At 52.6% G+C, this 20,922-nt stretch overlaps 2 protein-coding genes across 6 annotated transcripts; both read right to left on the bottom strand.

The window, feature by feature from the left end:
* Positions 1-1,059: 1,059 nt before the first annotated feature.
* Positions 1,060-6,989, bottom strand: PPIH (peptidylprolyl isomerase H). 5 transcript variants are annotated; one of them, XM_058161517.1, is made up of 10 exons: positions 6,758-6,979; positions 6,617-6,681; positions 5,642-5,665; positions 5,123-5,167; positions 4,309-4,351; positions 3,576-3,668; positions 2,931-3,018; positions 2,501-2,541; positions 1,822-1,890; positions 1,060-1,177 (listed from the first exon to the last, which is right to left on the bottom strand). In XM_058161517.1, the coding sequence occupies exons 1-9, from the start codon at positions 6,821-6,823 to the stop codon at positions 1,822-1,824; spliced, it is 534 nt and encodes a 177-aa protein (XP_058017500.1). In that variant the 5' UTR covers positions 6,824-6,979; the 3' UTR covers positions 1,060-1,177. The 5 variants fall into 5 exon arrangements, with proteins under 5 accessions (XP_058017500.1, XP_058017502.1, XP_058017501.1 ...); XM_058161519.1 differs by lacking the exon at positions 1,060-1,177 and adding an exon at positions 1,184-1,365 and having other exon boundaries at positions 6,758-6,981; XM_058161518.1 differs by lacking the exon at positions 1,060-1,177 and adding an exon at positions 1,184-1,494 and having other exon boundaries at positions 6,758-6,980.
* Positions 6,990-7,292: 303 nt separating this feature from the next.
* Positions 7,293-19,735, bottom strand: CCDC30 (coiled-coil domain containing 30). The gene is made up of 20 exons (XM_058161436.1): positions 19,658-19,735; positions 18,841-19,011; positions 16,503-16,623; positions 15,739-15,935; positions 15,193-15,273; positions 14,749-14,917; positions 14,034-14,156; positions 13,763-13,908; positions 13,358-13,495; positions 12,237-12,424; positions 10,984-11,185; positions 10,729-10,893; positions 10,246-10,455; positions 9,889-10,040; positions 9,555-9,723; positions 9,324-9,433; positions 9,080-9,221; positions 8,494-8,859; positions 8,225-8,292; positions 7,293-7,566 (listed from the first exon to the last, which is right to left on the bottom strand). The coding sequence occupies exons 1-20, from the start codon at positions 19,724-19,726 to the stop codon at positions 7,371-7,373; spliced, it is 3,183 nt and encodes a 1,060-aa protein (XP_058017419.1). The 5' UTR covers positions 19,727-19,735; the 3' UTR covers positions 7,293-7,370.
* Between the last annotated feature and the right edge of the window lie 1,187 nt (positions 19,736-20,922).

Below are 20,922 nucleotides of genomic sequence, written 5' to 3' on the forward strand. Positions count from 1 at the left end.
CGAGCCCGCCGCTCGTCAGAATCCACACCCTCCTATTGGTTGGCTTCTTGGACGTGTCCCTCCTCCCCGTAGAAAGGGCGTGCCCCTCCATGCGGCCTTGCCCCCTCACTGGGCTCCTGATTGGGCCGGTGCCCGGGGGCCCCGCCCCCCCTGGGAGAAGCGGAGCCAGGAAGTCCCTTTCCCGGGCTGGCCCGTCCGAGGCGCACGTGGTTCGGGAACCGCGCGGGACGGCCCCGGGATTCCCACCCCCGCCTCGGAGCGCCCCGCTGCAGCCTCCAGTGAGCGGGGCAGCCCTCCCGCGAGCCGGGCCTCCGAGGGACCGCAACCTTTGCGATACCCAGCCGACGCTACCGTTCGCCACGCTGGCCGGGATCGCCCCCTCCTCTCCCATCGCCCGCTGTGCCCGGCTCAAGCCTAACTAGAACTTTGGTACTTCGAAAGCGGACCCCGCCGACGTTATTTGGGCAGCCCTCCGCCGCTTTCCTTCCATATCGATCCCGGGGAAGCCGGGCACCTGCCTGCCACCCCCAGCGATCGCCAACCGGCGCCCTTGGCCAAAAGGCACCTGGGCAAAGGCCCTGCGTTGCTATTTGCTTGGGCCCGCAGCTTTGAAATGCAGACTGGCGTGGGGTGTGTGTAAAGTTTTATCCCCCCCCCACCCGCTTGTTCCTGGAACCCCTAATAGGCATCTGTCAATCTCCAAGGACTGCCGCTGGAAGAAGAGATGAACTGGCCCTCCGTGGGGGTGGGGGGCGGGGAAGACCACCTCTATTTTAGGAGCTTGGCAACCAGGCTGACTCAGTTGCAATCTTCCTGCCCTGCAGCAGCCTTTAGTCAGTGATGCTGCCCGTGGCTCGTGGGAGCCACAAACCGGGGCCGAACCCAGTAGGGGGATCTGGCAAAAAGGATCGATAGATAGGGAGAAAAAAGAGGGAGGGCAGTGGTGAGAGAAAAAGAGCCATAAAGAGCAGTGCCTTAATGGTTACCCCCATACCCACCTTCCTGCAAAATGCACCCTCCGACCTGCGTGTCCCTTCCTTGAGGGCATGATGATGGACAAATGTTTTAAGAAAATCTCTTTATTTACAAAAGGTGGGGGGAGACAGACACATGGAATGTGGGATGAAGGATGAGCGGTCAGGAACTACTTGGCATCCCCGAAGGAAAAAAACCCAACCTGGAATCAGGAAAGAGGCAAACAATTAGTCCCCAGTACTAAATTTTCTCCAGATTTGAAGCTGATGCAGAATCAGGGGCAGGGCTGGCATGGGCCGCCTCCTCAGTGATGACCCACTCGGTGTGGAGAAGGAGGCTCCCAGTAGCTTCCGTCTCCTGCCTTCTAGAGAGCAAGAACTTTGTGCCAAGCTAGACAATAAGGAAACTTGCATGCGTGGTTCCGTATTTGACTCCTTTCAGCAGCTCCCTGCAGCTGAGAGGCCACATGGACTACCAATCCTCCACGCCAGGGGCAAAAAACATGGCTGCAGTTTTGACCTGCACGGCAGACACATAGAAATACTATGTGGAGACCAGGATGGTCCAACCTTGGCAAGTTTTAAGACCTGTAGACTTCAGTTCCCAGAATTCCCCAGCCAGCCATTAGCACTGATGATGTTACCTAGTTGGGTCGTGAAACATCTGCAAGAAAACAACCATGCTGGCTGGGGAATTCTGGGAGTTGAAGTCCACAGGTCTTAAAGTTGCTAAGATTGGACATCCCAGGTGTAGACCCTCCCGTCTTGCTCAGGGATCCCCTTCCCCCGCCTTCCCAAGGAGCATTTTAGAGGCTATTTCAGTTGCAGAAACTATGGTAACACCTACCTACATTTCTCCACACTGGGCAATCACCACGGGGAGTTTCGGTTTGTTATTCGGCCCAGTGGGCACGTTCTGCAGGAAGCACAAAGTGGGTGAGCAGCTATCCAGAAAGGGGAAAGAGTAGCAGCAACCTGGCCCAGATAGCCGTTACCTGGGTAAAAAGGCTCTCTTGCAGCCTGCTCAGAACTTATATTTGGTACACATAATGGAGAATATTTGTAGCTCAGGGTTGAACTGTGGAATCCTTGGTGCTCTCTAACCTGGGTGGTTTTCTTGCAGAAGTTTCAGGACCCAGCTAAATAAACAGAGAGCAAATTCCATTCCTTACTAGCAATGATCATGTTCCCTAGTTGGGTCATGAAACGTCTGCAAGAAAACCAGTAAGCTCAGAGAGCACTCGGGACCCAAACATTCTCTCGCTTTCTCGGACAGAAACAGCCGGCAGAGAGAAAGGCTTCCAGAGGACCCCTTTTGGGGGCTCTACACCACCTGTTGCTCTTCTAAGCTGCCTGGGCAGGATTTGAATCCCGAAGGGCAGGGTGGGAGAGTCTGAGAAGCCTCGGGCTGGAACAGCAAATTAAAATGATGTTTCCTCTAGAAAGCGAAACCGCCTAATTTTTATGTGGTTTCCAACCTTGGATGGCAGAGTTTCATCCCAAGCCCAGAGACAAACACGACTTACCTCAATTTTCCTCATGACTAGAAGCCCATCAATTATTTTACCTGCCAGGTGAGAAGAAAAGAGCAAGCATTTCTGAATTCCTTAGGCAAGGAAGGGCTATGTTGGTGTGCTCTTTAACCTTTCAAGGGCAGAACGAGAAGGAAGCAGAGAGGCTAGGGTGGGGTGCTGGTGGTTTCCAACCTTGGCAACATTTATATTTGTGGGCTTTGACTCCCAGAATTCCCCACACTGCTCCCTTAACCTATTAGGGGCCCTGAGGCAGCAAGGGGGGATGGACCCAGAGACAAGCATTTTGGGAAGCCCAGAAAATGGGAATGTCCCAGGGCAGATCTGCTGTGAATTTGGGATCATCAGGGTAGGCACACCGAAGCTAACGGGTGGGGTACAGCAGGGTCCCTGGCCTCCACCCAGCCAGCCAGCAGTGACTCACCGAAAACCACGTGTTTCCCATCCAGCCAATCACACTTGGAGCAGGTGATGAAGAACTGGCAGCCGTTGGTGCTAGGACCACTGTTGGCCTGCGGGGAAAGAGGAAAGGGGCAGGTGAGGAGAATGACCGGCCATTCCAGCCTCGTTTCTTCATTTGGAGGGTCTCCAATTCAACACTGCCTTGGGTTGGTGGACTTCCTGTTGGGCAGCCTGATCGAAGGCCCCCACCCCGCTAGCCCTCCTGAGTCTGCCCCTCCCCCCATTTGTCTGCCAAAACTGAGCAAGGCCTATAAATAGCCACGGGGAGGAGGGGGCTGGGGTTAACCCTTTTCTCCCAGGCACCAATCCAGATGAACCCTCAACTTTGGGGCTGGGTAGAAGCCCAGGAGGAAGGGGAGTGCTCTTGGTCCCCTCCTTTCCTGAGGCACAGCCTGGGTGGAGGGGGTGGGGCTTCCTGTCTGCAGATGGGAAAGTGTCATGCCCCCTCCCCCCAAATCTATCACAGAAGGGAGGAAGGCAGGAATATATTCCTAGATGTGATCCCCGCCTCTCCTAAGCATGCCCCAATACGAATATGTATTCAGGCTGTGAGTTACTGAAGGGATCCATGAGGAAGGTTCAGAGCCCACTTCAGGCTGTTCTTTACCATGGAGAGCAAGCCGGGCGCCGAGTGTTTCAGCTTGAAGTTCTCGTCGGCAAATGGTCCCCGATAGATGCTGGCCACTCCAGTGCCATCTCCCTATTGAGAGAAAAGATGGAGGGTGGGAGGAAGTGAGGGAAGGATGGTAAAGAAAGGAAGGGAAGGAAAGAAGGGAGAGAGGGAAGGAAAGCCTCATGAATTATGGAGCAGTTCCCTTGGCAAACAGATATAAGACAACTTATCTGGAAGGAGCCTATTCTAATGATTTTTTTTTGTTAATGACATTCTAACTGCACCAGTACAATCTGCAAGGACACCTACACCTCTGCAATCCCTCCTTCCTTATTCCTTTGATATGCTGCATTACAAATTAGCCCCCTCCCCCGCCTCAAGGCATGTCCTTTCCTGCAAGCTTTTGATCTTGACAGCAAAACTTCAGAGTGAAGGAGTTCAGTTTGCAACTGCCTTCACTTCTGCCATGTGGAAGTTAAACAGAATCAAGGAAAGGAGAAGTTTAGAACAACCACTTCCTGGTTTAGCCTGAACATTTAAGTTTTCCTGAGAAATTTAGCTGGGGTTTCTGAAGGGGGGTGCCAGTGTGCACATCCAGTTCCTTGGTGGGGTAACTTCCAATTTCATCTGCATAATGAGTTTGGCAAATTTGTATTCAAATTGCAAAACTCCAGTTCCAAGTGAAATGCCCACTTTCCCTTCCGTGAAAGAGCTTTGAAGTACCTACGTTTACAAAATCGCCTCCTTGGATCATGAAGTCCTTTATAACCCTTGGAAAGGAAAAGAAACATTATGAGGTCGAGGGATCCCACAGCTACGCTGAAAACACCAGCTTGGGAAGGTCACAAATGGATTGTTAAACAGGATTCTTTTCCACTTAAGTGAAGCACCTCAGGATAACGGAAGAACCGAGTTGGAAGGGACCTTGGGGGCATTACAACCACCGAGAGAAACAAATCCGGGGTTTAGAGGACCCTTCCCAAGTTTCACTCATTAGTGGTAACCTGGTGGGCTTCTTGCATTTTTAATGCGCTGTAAAAAGGATTAGAAAATCATAGAGTTGCCATCAAATAGTTGCTCAGTAATGAGCAGGAAAACCAGCGAAATGGTGAACAACTCAGCGGGGATGTTGAATTGATTCTTGGCGTCTCTAAAACAGGTTCCTTTATGGAGATCCTAATGCTCAAAAACCCCAACCAATTGGCCCATTTTGCAATTCGTAGTTCCAGTCCTGGCGAAGACAGCATAACTCTCCTCCGCTGAACACTTACTTATGTTATTTTATATCTTAAGTTTATATGCCCGTTGAAACAATTCTGGATGGTTTACAAAATAACGCCTCAAGGGACTCTGTTTTAAATACTGCACAGCTTAGCTTAAAGGCCACCCAAGACTGGGGTGGCTGGTGGGTTTAGAAAGTAATTCAAACTCATTTGAAGCACCCTCTCCAAATGCTGGACTCCTTCAGCCCCAGATGTGGGGGCCTGGGGGAAGGGTGTGTGTGAAAAAACTAGCCTTCTCGAGCCCAAAGGCCAACATACCTGTGAAAAGTGCTGCCTTTGTAACCGATGGGAACACCATCTTTCCTGCAAGAGAAAAAAAAAAAAAACAGTCAGAAATAGCCAGTGACCGAGATTCCTCTGGGCCCAAAGAGACAACACCCCAACTCACAACCTGTCATTTCTCACTGTTTTGTTCTGAAATCATGGTATCATCACTTTGAGCTCTTTAAAATTGGCTTAATTTCCTCAGGTGGAAGAAGTGTGGTCCAAGGACAAAACGAGAGGAGCAGCAATTCCCTTTATTTTTTACTTCCACCTTTTATTGGCTGCATACTTTCGTGTTATTATAATTATATTCTGCTGTTTTGCAAGTATACTGAGTGCTTCTGTGCCTGAGACAAATTCCTTGTGTGTCCAACCACACTTGGCTAAATAAATGCATAAAATATAAAATACAAAGTTAGGTATCGTTCTTCTTCTCATCCTGTGCTGACAATCTTCTGGCTCGATCAAATTAGTCCGTTTTTTTTTATTGAAAGATCAAAAGAATCGACCTACCTGAATTCCCCCGTGCAAAATTGCCTGGAAAGAAAAAGAAAAAAGAAAAGCTGCAGGTTAAACTGGGACTCAGAGAGGCTGATTATCCAGAGGGAGAGAGTTAAATTCAGCAAAGGAAGTCCCTGCATCATTGGGAAAGAGGATAGGCAGCTTTAAGTAGAGCTTTCCATACAGGGAGTCCTCAATTTTACTGTCAGAACTGAGCCCAAAAGTTATGTTAGTGAGTGAGTCCTCCCCCCCAACTTTATGACCTTCCTTGTCGCAGTTGTTAAAGGAACCGTATGGTCTTTAAGCGAATCCGACTACCTCCATTGACTTTGCTTGTCAGGAGGTCGCAAAAGGGGATCACGTGACCCCGGGATGCTGTGACCGTCATAAATGTGAGTCAGTGGCCAAGCATCTGAATTTTGATGACGTGATCAGGGAGATGCTGCAACAGTGGTAAGGGTGAAAGACAGTCATGTCACTTTTTTCAGTAACGGTCATTAAACGAACGTTTAATGTTAAGTTTGGACGGTTTTAATTTCGGCCTTTATGGAATAAGTTTTTTAATTGTTATTTTAGTGTGTATATAAATTGTTTTAATGCAGGCTGTACACCGCCCTGAGTCCTTCGGGAGAAGGGCGATATAAAAGTTTAATTAATTAAGTAAGTAAGTAAGTAAGTAGGTAAGTAAGTAAGTAAGTAAGTAAGTAAGTAAGTCGAGGACTACCTGCATATGTCATCAAGAAAACGGGCAACTAAGTGGTGGGGAGTTCCGCAGTAAAGGGACGCCTCTGAGCTGGGGGGGAGGGGTCCAGTATCAGGAAAAGGCTTGTGAATCCCTTTCACCAGAGAGCTTTGTCTTTATCTCCCTGCGCCCATCATCCCCAGCCAGTTGTTAATGGAGTGCGCTCTAGGACGGGCCGCTCGGTGGCGCGCTGCCGGTCTAGCCTCCCTTCTCTATGATACCCGCCTTCCCGCCGGCTCCCTCACCTGAAGTTCTCGGCCGTCTTGGGCACAACGTCGGCGAAAAGCTCCACCTTCATGCGGCCCACCTCCTGCAGGGGGACAGGGGCGTCAGGGACCGAAGCCTGGCTCTCCCTCCCGGCCCCGCTCCCTCCGCCCGAGGCCTACCTGCCCGCCGATGGTGACATCGAAGAAGACCACGGGGTTGTTGGGGTTGGAAGCCAGCACCGCCATGGCGACCCCCTCTGACCCGGAAGCGGAAAGGCGCACAGAACAGCTCCGTTGGAGCGCATGCGCAGCTCTTTCGGTGAGCGTAGCTTGACAGCCTGAAGTTAATGCGCCTGCTCGTTCAGCTCGGCCTGACGGAGACGGTGCGGGCGGCTTCCCCGTGTAAAAATGTATTTCACAATATTAAGAGGAAAAATAAAAGGCGTCGATGGCCGCGATTTCCCAATAAGGACTTTGCTTTAAGCCTCACTCAAGAACAGAGGGTCTCTGGACATTTTTTCCCCTCCCTCCCTCCTTTTCCTTTCTTCCCTTCCCTTTTCTTCCTCCCTCCCTTTTTTCCTTCCCTTCTTCCTCCCTCCCTCCCTCCCTCCCTCCCTCCCGATCACTCCAGGGCACAAACTGGACTCGGAGGGCCACAGTTGTAGAAACAAATAATTATTGTTTAAAAAATACATTTGACATTCCCCTTCCGCCCCCCCAAAGCCTGTCCATCTCAGAAGGCAGCCGGGTGAACGGATGAAAAGGCGGCCAGCCGCAGACGTGAAGAGGCCCTTCAGCCGACCGGGTGGCCGGGCTGGTCCTCGCGGAAGTCGGCCGAGTTTCTGGGGACAGAGACGTTGAGGCAGCCGATGGCGGAGCTTTGGAAGGCCCGAGGGGAGAGCAGGGCCTTCTGCCCGGGCTCCACCGGCTGCCCGTCGTTGAGGGCTTGGCGAAGGCTGCCGTGGTCCGACAGTCTGGTGACCGAGAAGCTGAAAGGGAAAAGCCCGACTTCAGCTCCATCTCGGCTTTAGAGATGGTAGAAGCAGCCACAGCGAGAGGCCCCAAGACAGTTCTAATTGCTCTTCGAAGGTAGACTGCTCCTCGACAGGGAGGCTCCGCTTAGCTTGCTGGGTCCCCTTGGAGAGTTGTGGTCCGGGATAGCACCCCCCCCCGCGCAAGTGCTCCAATACGTGGAGCCATCCGGACTCGATGCCAATGAAAGAGGATTTCAGAAGTACCCGGTGCCCCCACCGAGAGGCCTCCCTCTTGCCCCCGTCTGCCAGGCCTGCTTTGAGGGGCCTGCCCCCCCCCACCTTCCAAGGGCCCAGATGGCCTGAAGTGACCCCAGAGTGCCAAACCCCCTTCTGCCGACTTCCGCAATGATTCACTCTCCCTGTGTCAGATTTGAGGGCTCTGCTTTTATTTCTCTGCTTCCCTGCCTCGCGGGGCCCAAAGGCAGGAGCCTGAAACAATAAGAACCTCGGGGGGGGGGGGGACTGAGGCTTCAGGAGGAGGAGGGTGTTGCCAAGGGGGGCCGGCCATGCCACCCTGGCTGCTGCGGGGGAAGGGAGCACCCGGCATCCGTCGGTGTCCCGTCCCGGCTGGTCCTGCCACTTCACGGACACAGCTGCCTGCCTGGGGCGGTACCTGAAGCCGGAGAAGGGCAGGAGCTTCCTCTGCAGGGGGCATTCGGGGAAGCCGAGGCTTTTGAACTCCTGTGGAGAGGAGGGTGTGAGATCGAACAACCATACCCGGAAGTCCTGCAAAGAGGGCCCGATCCACCCGAGGCATTCAGGATGCAGACCGCAAGCCCTGTGGTCTCCCATCCCAGGACCAGCCAAGTCTGGACCTGCTGAGCTTCTGAGAGGGGTAACCCCAGGGGCCACGGAGGTAAGGCGGGGGCCGGGCCAGCTTACCTGCAAGCTGTGGACGTGGATGGTGCGCAAGGCCCGTTCCAGGATCCCCACCTGCAGGCTCAGCTGGAGGGTCCGGTCCTGCAGCTGTTGGTTCTCCCTCTCCAAAAGCTGGACTCTGGGAAGGAGGGAGGGAAGGGGCTTGGGGTGGGGTCCCCAACACACTCCCTTCCTTTGATCATTTCCTTCCTTCCTCCTTTCCTCCCTTCCTTCCTTCCGAGGGGTTTCCCACCTGCTCTGGAGGGTGCAGAGGGCCTGGCTGTTGCTCTGCTTGGCCTCCTCCAGGCTGTGCAGCTGCTCCAGGCTCTTCCGCTTCTCTCGGAACAGGCTCTCATTCTCGTTGGTCACCCGCCGGATCAGCAGCCGGTCCTGGGTGCAAAGGCCAGCATCCCCCGCTGGGCTCAACAGTCCGCCCTGCAGAGAGGGGCTCCCCCTGGGAGTGTGTGGAGGCTCCGGCGGGTGAGGCTTCGGGCAGCCCACCTGGCCTGGGGACCTTTCCAGGAGGGGACTGAGGGTCTGGAGTAGCCCGGCCCAAGAGGAAGGTTCCCCCACCCCAGGAGGGAGGGCCATGGGGCTCCTCTTCCTCTACCTTTTCGGCCTGGCTCTTGGCGAGCCGCACCTCGTTCTCCAGGTTCCAGATGTGAGTGTCGCGCAGCTTCACTTCATCAAGCAGCGTCTCCTTCGCCTGCTGCAGCCGGGCTTTGTGCCGGAGGCGCCGCTTGTTCTGTTTCCTGGTGGGGGGCAAGGCAGAGTGTGTGTGTGGTGGGGAGGGCTTAGGGGCCTTGGCCCTGGAGGAAGCAGGCAGCCCACCCCCTGGGCAAGCGGAGGCTCACCTGAGAGAGACATCCACCTGCTTCAGGATCTTCCTCTGCTCCTCACAGAGCGCCTCCTTCTCCTGCTGCAGGGCGGAGAGCTGCTCCGAGAGCCTCCGGGAGTCCAGGTGCTGCAGAGAAAGAGTTGGGGATGCACCGGTTCAGTCGGGGTTCCTGGGAGGGAGGGAGGGAAATAGAGGGAGATGGAAGGGAAGGGAGGGAGGGACTTCTCCACCTTTCAAGGCCGCTGACCTCCTTGGCGAGGGCCCTCCTCTCCTCCTCCAGGGCCCGCAGCTGCCCCTCCTGCTGCTGGGCCTGGGCCTGCCGGTCAGCCAAGGCCTGGAGCAGCTGGGCCTCCTCCTCCCGCCAGAGTCTCCGCTGCTGTTGCTGCTGCTCTTCCCATTGCTGCTCCAGCAGCTTCCTGCAAGAGGCCGGGGGTGGGGGGTGGTTTAGTCAGGGGAAGCACAGCCCACCCTGCTCCACAATCAGACTACGGCCTCTTTCTTTCCTTTCTCTTTCTTTCCTTCCTTCCTCCCTCCTTCTTTCTTCTTCTTCTTCTTCTTTCCCAGGTGGGGTATCCTCCTACCGCCTCTTCTGTTCCTCCTGCAGAGCCCGACGGGCTTCGGTTTCCTTGGCCCTGGCCTCTCTGGCCTCCTCCCCCAGCTGCCTCCTGCCCAGGGCGGCCTGGGTCTCTGACAGCTGCCGGCTCTCCTGCAGCATCTGCTCCAATTCCTGCACCTGGGAAGGACACAGAGATGCCGAAGCCCTGACTTCAGGAGAGATGCCCCTCCCTCTCCCCCCCCCAAAACGGGGCCCCGGTCACAGCAACATGGACCCGTTTCAAAAAGGAGAAATGGGTCCCTTGGGGGCAAACGAATTGGTGCGGGCAATCCTCGATTTACGACCGTTGGTTTAAGGACCGAAGTGCGCTGGGGCCACTGACCCTTTTCTCAGCCCGGGCGGCTCTCTGGCTCTCCTGGGCCAGCTGCTCCTGCAGGCGGCTCTGCTGCTTGGCGGCCTGGCACTGTTGGAGCAGCTGCAGCTCGAGTTCCTTCGCCTTCTGCTGGCTCAGCTCCCCCTGCGAGGCCAGAGCCCCACAGGCCTTGGAGGTCTCCAGCACCTTCACCTGGGCTTGCCTCAGCTCGGCCTGGATCTGAAGGGAAAGGGGCGCCCGTGGGGTCAAGGAGGAGAGGCAATCGGAGGGCCCTCCCAGGAGAGGCGGCTGTAGGGGCTCCCGAACCCTGAGCTCTCTGAGCTGGGCTGCTACCTTGCAGACCTTTCAAGACCCAGCTAGGGAACATCATCACTTCTCAACCCGAACTGAACCATCCTAACCGTGCTGGGCATGCTCAGCGACCACAGAAACCTGCAACAGACCTCCCCTCCCCTCCCCCACCAAGCACCACCCCCACCCCTGGCAACCCACCTTAATGTTTTCTTGCTGCAGCTGCAGATTCTGTAGCCTGAGTTCCAAGCTCCTCTCCTGTTCCAGCCTCAGCTGCTCCTTGGCGAAGCTCAGCACCTGCCGGGGGCCCCAAAGCGGCCCCGGGGGCTCTTCCTGCGGCTGCAGGGCTCCCTTGTGGGGGGGTCCCTGCGTGCAGAGGGGAGGTGGTAAAGAAAGGACAGCACGGGGCTCTTGTTTTGGAAGCCTCTTCCCCACGGTGTGCCCCCCCCTCTGCACCTGCTCTGTGTCCCCACCGGCACTTCCCAGGGCAGGCCGGGGAGGGCAGGGCTCAGCCGGGGTGCTGTGCCTCTCTCGGTGGGTGCTCAGCTGATGCTGCACGGCCAGAATCTCCTTCAGGAAGGAGGGACCCTCCTCTTCCTGCTTGGCCTGGCTCGGCTTCCCCAGCTCTCCCATCTTGCTGGCTTCGGAACAACGCAGGCTGTGGGTCAGAAGGTGGGGTGGGGTGGGGGAACAAAGAGAAAGGGGGCATCATGCTGTATGGTCTCCGTCAACTTCCGGACCTCCGAACCTTCCGTCGCGAGCTCAAGACATATTTATTCATCTGTGCAGGACTGGACTAGATTTTAAATTTATAGGGGTTTTAAATTGGTTTTAATATTTATATTTATATTTTTAATTATTTGGCATTAGAATAAGTTTTTTAATGGTTATCTTAATTTGTACATAAATGTTTTATTTGCCTGTGAACCGCCCTGAGTCCTTCGGGAGATAGGGCGGTATACAAATATGAATAATAAATAAATAAATAAAATAAATAAATGGTCGGCTGCTAAATCACAAGGATGACCCGGCAGGAGCTGCGCTGGCTGCCAATCTGCTTTCAGGGACAGCTCCAGGTGCTGGTTGACACCTTTCAAGCCCTACATGGCTACATGGTTACCTGAAGGACCCTCCCCAGCAGTGGTGGGTTTCAAAAATCTTTCCTACCGCTCCTGTGGATGTGGCTTGGTGGGCGAGGCAGGGGAAGGAAACTGCAAAATCCCCATTTCCTCCCCATCAGCTGGGGCTCAGGAGGCAGAGAATAGATGGGGGGGTGGGGGCAGGACCAGTCAGAATTTTTACTACCAGTTCTCTGAACTACTCAAAATTTTTGCTGCCAGTTCTCCAGAACCGGTCAGAACCTGCTGAAACCCACCTCTGCTCCCCAGTGATGTCTAACTGACACCCGCCCCCCCAGACAGGAGAGGTTATGGGTCCCCTCTCTTAAGGAGGGCCTTCCGGCAGGGCCCAGAAGAAGGGCCTTCTCCACAGTGGCTCCCTCCCTGTGGAAGGTTAGACAGGCCCCTATTCTGATACTCTTCCACAAGAACTGGTTTTGCCAACAGGCCTGGGCATCCCGGGCTGGGATGGAGCCCATCGAGTGGCGGCTCGTTTGATTGACTGATTGGTTGCTGGCACCAGGAAGTGTGTGGGGGGGTGTTTCCAAGGTTCCAATCCCAAAACAACCTGCTGCCAAGGGTTCGAATTACCACATCAGCTCTCCATCTCCTCCCTGTTTCGGGATCTGATCTTCATAAAACAGCCCCCTGGCTGGAAATTCAGGGCACGAGAACGAGAGTCTGTTTGCCAAAACTCCCTCCTCCTCCTCCTCCTCCTCCTTCCTCTTTCTCAGGATACGCTGGTTCAGTTGCTCACATTCGTGGGAGAGCTCCAATACCTGCGGATTTTAGTTTTAATGGATTGATTTGTTAAACTTATGAAATAAATGTATTTAATAAAGTAATAAATTATTTATAACCTATTTAAATTGATAAATATTTAAATAAATTTATTAAATTTAGATTTAAGCAAACATAGAGTGTGTTGAACTGAATTATATCGCCTGTATTTTCATCGGAAAAAGCAGCATGTTTGTCTCGGGTTGAATGTGCAAGTGGTTCTCAACTTATGAGCACAACATCTGTCGCTAAGTGAGGTGGCTATAAGTGCCCAATTTTACAACATTTTTGCACCAAAGGGAAGTCTTGCATTCCAAAATGAGCACTAAAATGTTTGCATTTATCTGCACAAAATCATCCTTTTGGTCAGTCTTTCATAGAATTTGGTGGCTGGTAGCACTTGAGTCTGGATTACTACTTTACAGGTAGACCCGACTTAAAACCTTTCATTTAGTGACCATTCAAAATTACAACAGCACTGAAAAAAGTGGCATGACAATTTTCCACATGACCGCTGTCAACACGATCCAAATTCAGGCGCTTGGCAACTGACCTCACATTTATGACGGTCGCAGCGTCCTGGGGTCATGCGATCCCCTTTTGCGACCGTCTGACCAGCAAAGTCAAGGGGGAAGCCAGATTCACTTTACAACCGTGTTACTAACTTAAAGACTGTAGTGGTTCCCTTCACAACTGTGGCAAGAAAGGTGGTTCAGTGGGACAAACTTCACTTAACAACTGTCTCACTTAGCAATGGAAACTTTGGGCTCAATCGTGGTTGTGCCTTACCTCCTTTCTGAGTTTGCCCCATCTTCTATGGAGGACCACTCAACCCCTTTTGAGTTTTGTTGTATCTAAAGGCCGACGCTCCTGAACAAAATTCTGTTCTGGGCACATGATCCGCACCTGGCTGGCCCGGCTGCGGAGCTCACCCTGCTTTCAAGCCGCCTGTTCTTCTGCAGCAGCTTCTCGTGAGTCAGGTGCAGAAAATCCCTCTCTTCTGCGGCTCCCTGCAACACCTGGAGCTCGCCGTAGAGACGAAGAAGTTCTGACTTGTAGCTGTGCAGCTCCTGCAGGTTCAGTGGAGGAGAAAATCGAACGAGAAGAAATTCATCCGAACACAACAGGGATTAGTGAAGAACAGGCCGCCTAGACTGATGATGTAACCCAGTTGGGTCATGAAACGTCTGCAAGAAAACGGCCAAGCTTGGAGACTACCAAGGACCCCTCCAGGATCACCCCTGCAAGGGCTGCTGGGAGGATCCAAATGGGAGGCATCCATTGGGAATGTGCAGAGCCTCCTGGGAGAATCATCATCAATTAAGCATGTGACCTACACGCTTAAAGCAGCCTCCGAGGTCGCTGGAGACTGAGCCCCCCAGAGAGGCCTGTCTCTCTGCCTCCGGAAAGCAAAGCCGGTCGTGCAGCAGCAGTCTATCTGTCCAAAGGTTCTGCTCTCTGGTCTTCCACAGCTCAGACACAGCTAGAAGGAATCAGAAGGTCACTTGATAAGGCTGAGCTCAATCTGGGCCTTCTTGGCCTTGGCAGCTTGAAGCGGTGAGGATTCCAACTCCCATATTCCCCTGCCAGCCAGGCCTCTCTGCTTACTGACGGAATCGGGGTCCAGGGCCGAGAGGGGTTCTCTGGAGAGTGAAGATTTCACCAATGGTTCAACGGGCTGCTGGGCCTTCTCTTCCTCCTTGCCCAAGGTTCCTTGCCAGAACTCAGCTCCTGGCCAAAGAGATTTCTTTTCAAAAAATGCAGGCAGTCCTCAACTTACAACCACTATTGAGCCCAAAGCTTCTGTTGCTAAGTGAGTTGCTAAATGAGTTTTGCCCTCATTTTACGACCATTCTTGCCCCAGTTGTTAAGTGCAATTGTGAAGCTAGTAACACGGTCGTTAAGTGAATTGGTCTTCCGCATTGACTCTGCTTGTTCAGAAGGTTGCCAAAGAGGATCACGTGATCCTGGAACACTGTCTGACCGTCATAAATAAGAGTCAATTGCCAAGCGCCTGAATTTTGATCACATGACCACAGGGAGGCTACAACGGTCGTCAAGTGTGAAAAACGGTCATCAATCATTTTTTTCCAGTGCCATTGTTAACATCAAACGGTCACTAAGTGAACCGTTGTAATTGGAGGACTACCTGTACCTGGAGTCCCCCCCCCAACACTGACAAGGGAAGTTTGGGGAATTGTAGTCCCGTCCCAGCCCGTTGGGAGACTTCAGCTCCCAGAATTCCCCAGCAGAGTCACCTTCCAAGGAAGACAAGAAGACAAAGAACAAAAGGAGAAGAAGGCATGAAGCCCACAGGACCTACCAGCCGAGTCAGGCAGCTTCCCTCGCTCTCCCTCTGCTGCGTCCAGGTCCTCCTTCAACGCCGGGATCCCACCCTGGGTGCTCCGAAGCCTGCCTGGGGATCCCTCCAAACCTCGCTCGGGCTCTTCCCAGGTGGGCTGCCCTCCGGCCGGCTCTTCTGACAAGGGAAGCTGGGGGACAAATCACACGACCACGGGGAGGCTGCAACGGTCGCAAGTCCCTTTTGCCGTTGTAACTTTGAACTGTCACTAAACCGAATAGGCTGTAAGCTGAGGGCGATCTGCATGCTCTTTGTTGGCGCTGCAACCGTGTTCCAACTCGATTTGTTTTAAGGAATTATCTCTTAAAATACATAGATCACAGCTCCACCCTCTGACTGGACCGATGCCTTTTTTCCCATATTTTTCTCAACATTTTTTTATTATTATTTTTTTGCTTTGCTCACCGTCCCTCGGATGTGGGGCAGGGATTGTTGTGGTCGGTGCAATCCCTCCTCCGGCCTCGGATGGAAGAGATGCCATTCATCCTTCAGCGAGGGAAAAGCGAAAGGGAAGGTTTTTCTTTCTTTTTTTTTTAAAAAAAGGTTCTACCATCCCTCGGTTTAGCAACGCAAACACTGGTGTGAGAACCCCGGCAAGTGGTCAAATTGGAGACCCAAACTCTTCGGTAGCCTCCCAGTGCAACGAACAAGGGCGTGCATTCAATTGCGCAGCTACTAAGATTGTTGGCCGAGCAGGGACAAAAATAGCCAGAGAAGCAACTGAAGACTGGGAAATGGGACTCTTGTCAGTTAACGGGAGCCCTGATTTACCACCAGCTTATCAGGCGCTTAGGGGCCCTGCCCAAGGAAGCCACCCTTAACGACTGAACAGCTGCTGGCCTTTCGGACAAAGAAAGCAGGCAGCAGGGGAAATCTCTGGTGGTGGGGAAGGTGTCTGCGTTTAAAGCTTTCCCTCCTCGGTGCACCCCTCCCCCCACAGAACAGAAAGACCTGCACTTGTAGGGAAGCCACGCAGGGTCTCCCCAGGCAGTGGGGGGCTCCCAGCTCCTGCTCCAGTGCCTCCATCCGCTCCAGCAGGGTGCTCCTCTCTACCAGCAAGTAGGCAACCTGCTCGCTGGGGCTGCTGTGGACGATACTGGCCAAGCCCTCCAGCGCCAGCAACTCTGCCACTTCCTTATGCTGAGACTCTGGGGAGAAACACAAGGTAGTAGACCACTATCTTAGCACCGGCGGGGAGAGAACCTCCTCTGCTGCCCCTCCTCTCTTCCCTCCCTCCCTCCAGAGGAGGGAGAATTGTATGCCACTTTTTGCTCCTAAAGGAAAAGCAGTCCAAAAAAGCAGTTCTAAAAAATAAGATCACTTTGCATCAGGAGGAAGCCATATTTTGAAGGATAAGCAGAGTAAAAGCTTGAGCTGCGTCCCTTCCGCTTCAGTGTGTCGGCTTGAAAGTACCTTGATTTAACTGCAGCTCAAGCGATCAGCTCTAGACAGGGATGTGATGGGCCGGCCGGCGGAGAAAGAGAGGAGGGGGCGAAGGAAGGAAGAGAGGGTCCTCTCTAGCCATGCATGCGAGGAAGCCTGCACTGTGGCATCACAGCCTAAACTCTACCTTGTGGACTAGCATTACAATACGATCTTTAGGAATGGGAAGGGTGAGAAGTTGTGTTGCAGCAGCCCAAAAGAGGCACAGCCTCTCTTGCAAGGAAGTTCCCCTCCGGCCTGGAAAATTTTGGAAAGCATCCGAGGGCAGGTACCGTGTTCCAACTGCAGCTGGGTGTACTTCACCCTCAGCTCTTCGTTTTCCCGTTCGTATTCTGCCGCCAAAGTGTCCCGTGCTTCTGTCAAGGCCCGGACGTGATCGACGTAATTCTGCACCTGAAAAGAAGGAGGAGGAGGAGGGTCCAGAAACAGAGTTCCCAAACTCTTAGAGAGGGACGTTGTTTTATCAGCTGAGCAAAAGGCTCACCTCTCAGCCTCCTTGTAAGCCTAGGGGCAGCATTTCACAACCTTTGGCAGCTCGAATATGGGTGGACTTCAACTCCTAGAATTAATTCCCCAGCCCATAGCAACCTTGGAAAAAAACCAACTTTCCAGGATCCTGATGGTCACCAGGTGGCACTCTGGCTCTGCTCAAGGAACTCTGCCCAAACACCGCCCCCCCCCTTTAGTTCCTCCTTCACAGGATCAGAAATCTGTATACCAGAAATTCAAGCCGCCTCCCTCCCACCACGGGACTCATTGGTTGGTCAGTGGCTGGAATGCCACCGGGCTCCCTACACACACCGCTGACAGAGTTGGAATCTGGTTTATTTTCAAATGGGTTAGTGGTGACATATTTCAAAGAGAGGAATTTAACAGAGCTACCGGTATCTCCTGCTCCAGAAGAGAAAGCTTTAGGGAGACTGGGCAACCATTGGTCTGGAAGGGCACAGGGTCTCCTGCTTGAGCAGAGGGTTGAAATAGAAGACCTCCGAAGTCCCTCCGAACTCTGTTATTCTGTTGACTGTTTCAGAGCATATACACTTGAACAAAGTTTTCCCCTAATTCACAGCTTTCAATTACGGAAGAGGGTTGTTTGAGGATTTCATTGTCCGGACGACAACAACTCACGTCAACGGGGGATCAGGGCCAAAGTGGAGGGCCAAAGTGGAGTGACCCAAGTCACCTTCTGAGGGTTCACAGCCCCAAAGACAAACATTGCGAGACGCACACCACAGCTATACTATTTTTACCCTTTTGTCTTGGAGTAGGCCATCCGCCCCTAAATTCCTTTCTGATCCTTCTCCCCTTTCGTTGACCCGAAGCCCGAGAGAAGAAACGAACTATACCCAGATATCATCAAGCAAGGCAGAGACGGCTGACGTGGCCTGCCCTTCCTTCTCAGCAGGAGGAAAAGGGAGCTTTGGCAAACTGGAGGGTGGGCAGCGGTGGGTCACCCAACCAAGTGGCGAGGGCTGGTTTCCCAAACCCTGTCAAGATGACGACAACGGGGAAAGGAAGTGGATCACCAGCCGAGACAGGGAAGCGATGCTTGGCGTGGCCTGCAAGAAACCTGTGGCTCTTATTGTCTTAAGTCGCTGCTTTGAAGGCCACAAAGAGGGAAGAAACCCACCCAGGGCTCTTCCTACCCCCAGATCAGACGGGTGTAAGAAGGCAGGAAGTGCTGCTCTGCGGAGGTCGTGTTCTTCAAGGGACTTTGCACAGGAAGGTCCCCTGCGGGCATCCGACACTGAACACATACCCAAGACGCTAAAATGCCAGGAAAGCCAGAAGCCCCAAAGAATGGGCTCTCTCAGGTCCAAGAAAAGCAGGATGTAGAACAAAAAGACACGGCCAGGTTTGCGTCCAGTCTGAAGAGGCCAAACTGGGGCATCGGCCACTCCCAATGTCCTGACCCATGGCTGCCCCCCTTGTCAGCTTCCCCAACAATCAAGCCCTGGAAGTTGTGGCCGCTCCATCACTCAGGTTTTCAGGAAAAGATTGGCCAGCCATTTGTCTAAAATGGTATAAGCTCTCCTGCTCGAAGAGAGGGGTTGGACTAAACGACCTGCAAGGTCCCTGTGATTCTAATTACATTCCAGTTCCCAAGAAGTCCACTTTGGCAGAGGCGAAGCAAAAACTCTGATTTAGAAGCCAACACTCGCTCTGGTTAAACTTGAAGGTGGCTTGAAAGGATTCACAGCTGGTTCTCGCTTAGTAACTGCTTCGTACAGCGACCGTCTGCAGTTACCAGGTGTCGTTCCCAATTAACAGGGTGTTGAAAAAGAAACGGGACAACTAACAATCCTGTGACTAACTGAACTGCAGCGATTCACTTAACAATAGTGACAAGAAAGATTATAAAATGGGGAAAAACTCATTTAACTCCTCCTCGTTTAACAACAGAAATTCTGACCTCAAGGGTGGATTTAAGCCGAGGACTACCCGTAGTGCGGCATCTGCCCCACTAATGAACCATACACATTTTAGGAGTATAATTGGGCATTTCCCCAAGTTTCCACCCGTGCCTGGAAACTAGGAGTGCCCCTCAAGGCTTAGGGCAGCCTAACCATTCCAGAGGGGCTCCTCTCAGTGGAAAGCCCCCCCCCCCACCTCTCTCATCTCTTCCTCCAGCTGCTGATGGAGCAACGCCCCAGAGGTGAAATGCAGCTCCTCCGGGCCACGCAGGAACCAGGGCCACGCGTGGGCTAGCTGGGTCTCCGAGGGGGTGGTGATGATGGTGGTGGTGGCAGCGCCGCCTCCTCCTTCGGCCTCCCCCGGCTGCTGGAAGAGAGAAAAGCATCAGAAGCCCTGCCCTTCCGCAAGGATGCCAGCATGGCTGTACAGCTGAGCAACAAGCCTTGGCATAACCCAGTTTGTGGCCAGGGCAAACCATGGTTTGAACCAACTCTGGCTTGGCACTCCGGAAGCAGCAACAGAAATTGAATCTAAGGAAATTCTAAGCAAATAGATCCCCATCGTCCCCAGCCAGCACTGTCCAAGGCTGGTGAGCATGGAAGTTGGAATCCAATGCATTGAGAAGTCCATCTACCTATGTATTCATGCATGTGTACTTTATACACACATGTATATATACATATATATATACACACGTATTTTGCAAGGTGATATCAGTGGCTTATAAATTTAATAAATTTTTCATGCCTTCCAAATTTTTGCTTTTTAATTTAGCTATTCCGGGGTTTGCGGTGTGTGTGTATGCATATATGTGTGTGGGGGTGTATATACATAATATACATACATTTATGCATAAACATAGAGGGAACATACATGCGTGTTATATCCTTGCCCATTTTTGCAAGGTAGGAGTCAATATAACTGGAATAAAATCGGTCAATAAATATTTATAGCCGTATTTAGAAAAGAAAAACAAAAAACCGGTGGCGAGTCCGTTCTTCAACCGCAGCACCTTGAGTGGAGCCTCCCCGGGCAGGAGCAGTCTACCCTCCCTTGCGCCCTCCGCCTCGAATGGCTGCATCCCGGCCTCGCTCGCCGCCGCCGCCGCCCTTCTTGGGCCGCCAGGCTGACTCACAGGCCGGCCTCCCTCCATGAGGGCGCCGCGGCACCAGCCGGGCCGGGCGGGACCGCAGCCGGCAAAGTAGGCCGCGAAACCATGGCAACGCGCGGCCTAAGCGCGGAGACGCCGTGGGGAGCCCTGGAAACCGGCCACGCCCCCTTAAAGAAACCGCTTCCCATTTCTTAGCCAACCCTGCCTTGCTGGGCGCAGGATAACGGAGGTTTAGCAAGTGGTGGGAAGGGGATTGCCCCCAAATGAGGAGGGGGACGCTCTTCTACAACTAGCCTCGGGACAATCTGGAACTGAACACACTCAAAACCGTAGAAATGGTGGTAGACTTTAGGAGAAACCCTCCCATACTTCCATCTCTCACAATACTAGACAAAACAGTTATCAACAGAAGAGACTTTCAAATTTCTAGGTTCTACCATATCCCAAGATCTAAAATGGACAGTTAACATCAAAAACATCATCAAAAAAGCACAACAAAGAATGTTCTTTCTGCGCCAACGCAGAAAGCTCAAACTGCCCAAGGAGCTGCTGATCCAGTTCTACAGAGGAATTATTGAGTCTGTCTATAACTGTCTGGTTTGATTCTGCAACCCAACAAGACAGACACAGACTTCAGAGAATAATTAGAATTGCAGAAAAAACCACGGCTACCAACCTGCCTTCCATGGAGGACCTGTATACTGCATGAGTCAAAAAGAGGGCTGAGAAAATATCTACAGACCCCTCACATCCTGGACATAAACTGCCAACTCCTATCCTCAAAACAATGCTATAGAGCACCGCACCCCAGAACTAGACACAAGGAGTTTTTTCCTGAACGCCATCACTCTGCTAAACAACTAATTCCCTCAACACTGTCAAATTTTTTACTAAATCTGCACTATTAACCTTCTCATCATTCCCAATACCCATCTCCTTCCACATGACTGTATGACTGTTGCTTATATCCTTCCGATTTATATTGATATTGTTTCCTGATTGCTTATTTGTACTCTATGACTACCATTAAGTGTTGTACCTTATGATTCTTGATGAAGGTATCTTTTCTTTTATGTACACTGAGAGCATAGGCACCAAGACAAATTCCTTGTGTGTCCACTCACACTTGGCCAATAAAAAATTATTTTCTATTCTATTCTACCCAC

The sequence above is a fragment of the Ahaetulla prasina genome, chromosome 18 (assembly GCF_028640845.1).
Source record: "Ahaetulla prasina isolate Xishuangbanna chromosome 18, ASM2864084v1, whole genome shotgun sequence".
Lineage (NCBI taxonomy): Eukaryota > Metazoa > Chordata > Lepidosauria > Squamata > Colubridae > Ahaetulla > Ahaetulla prasina.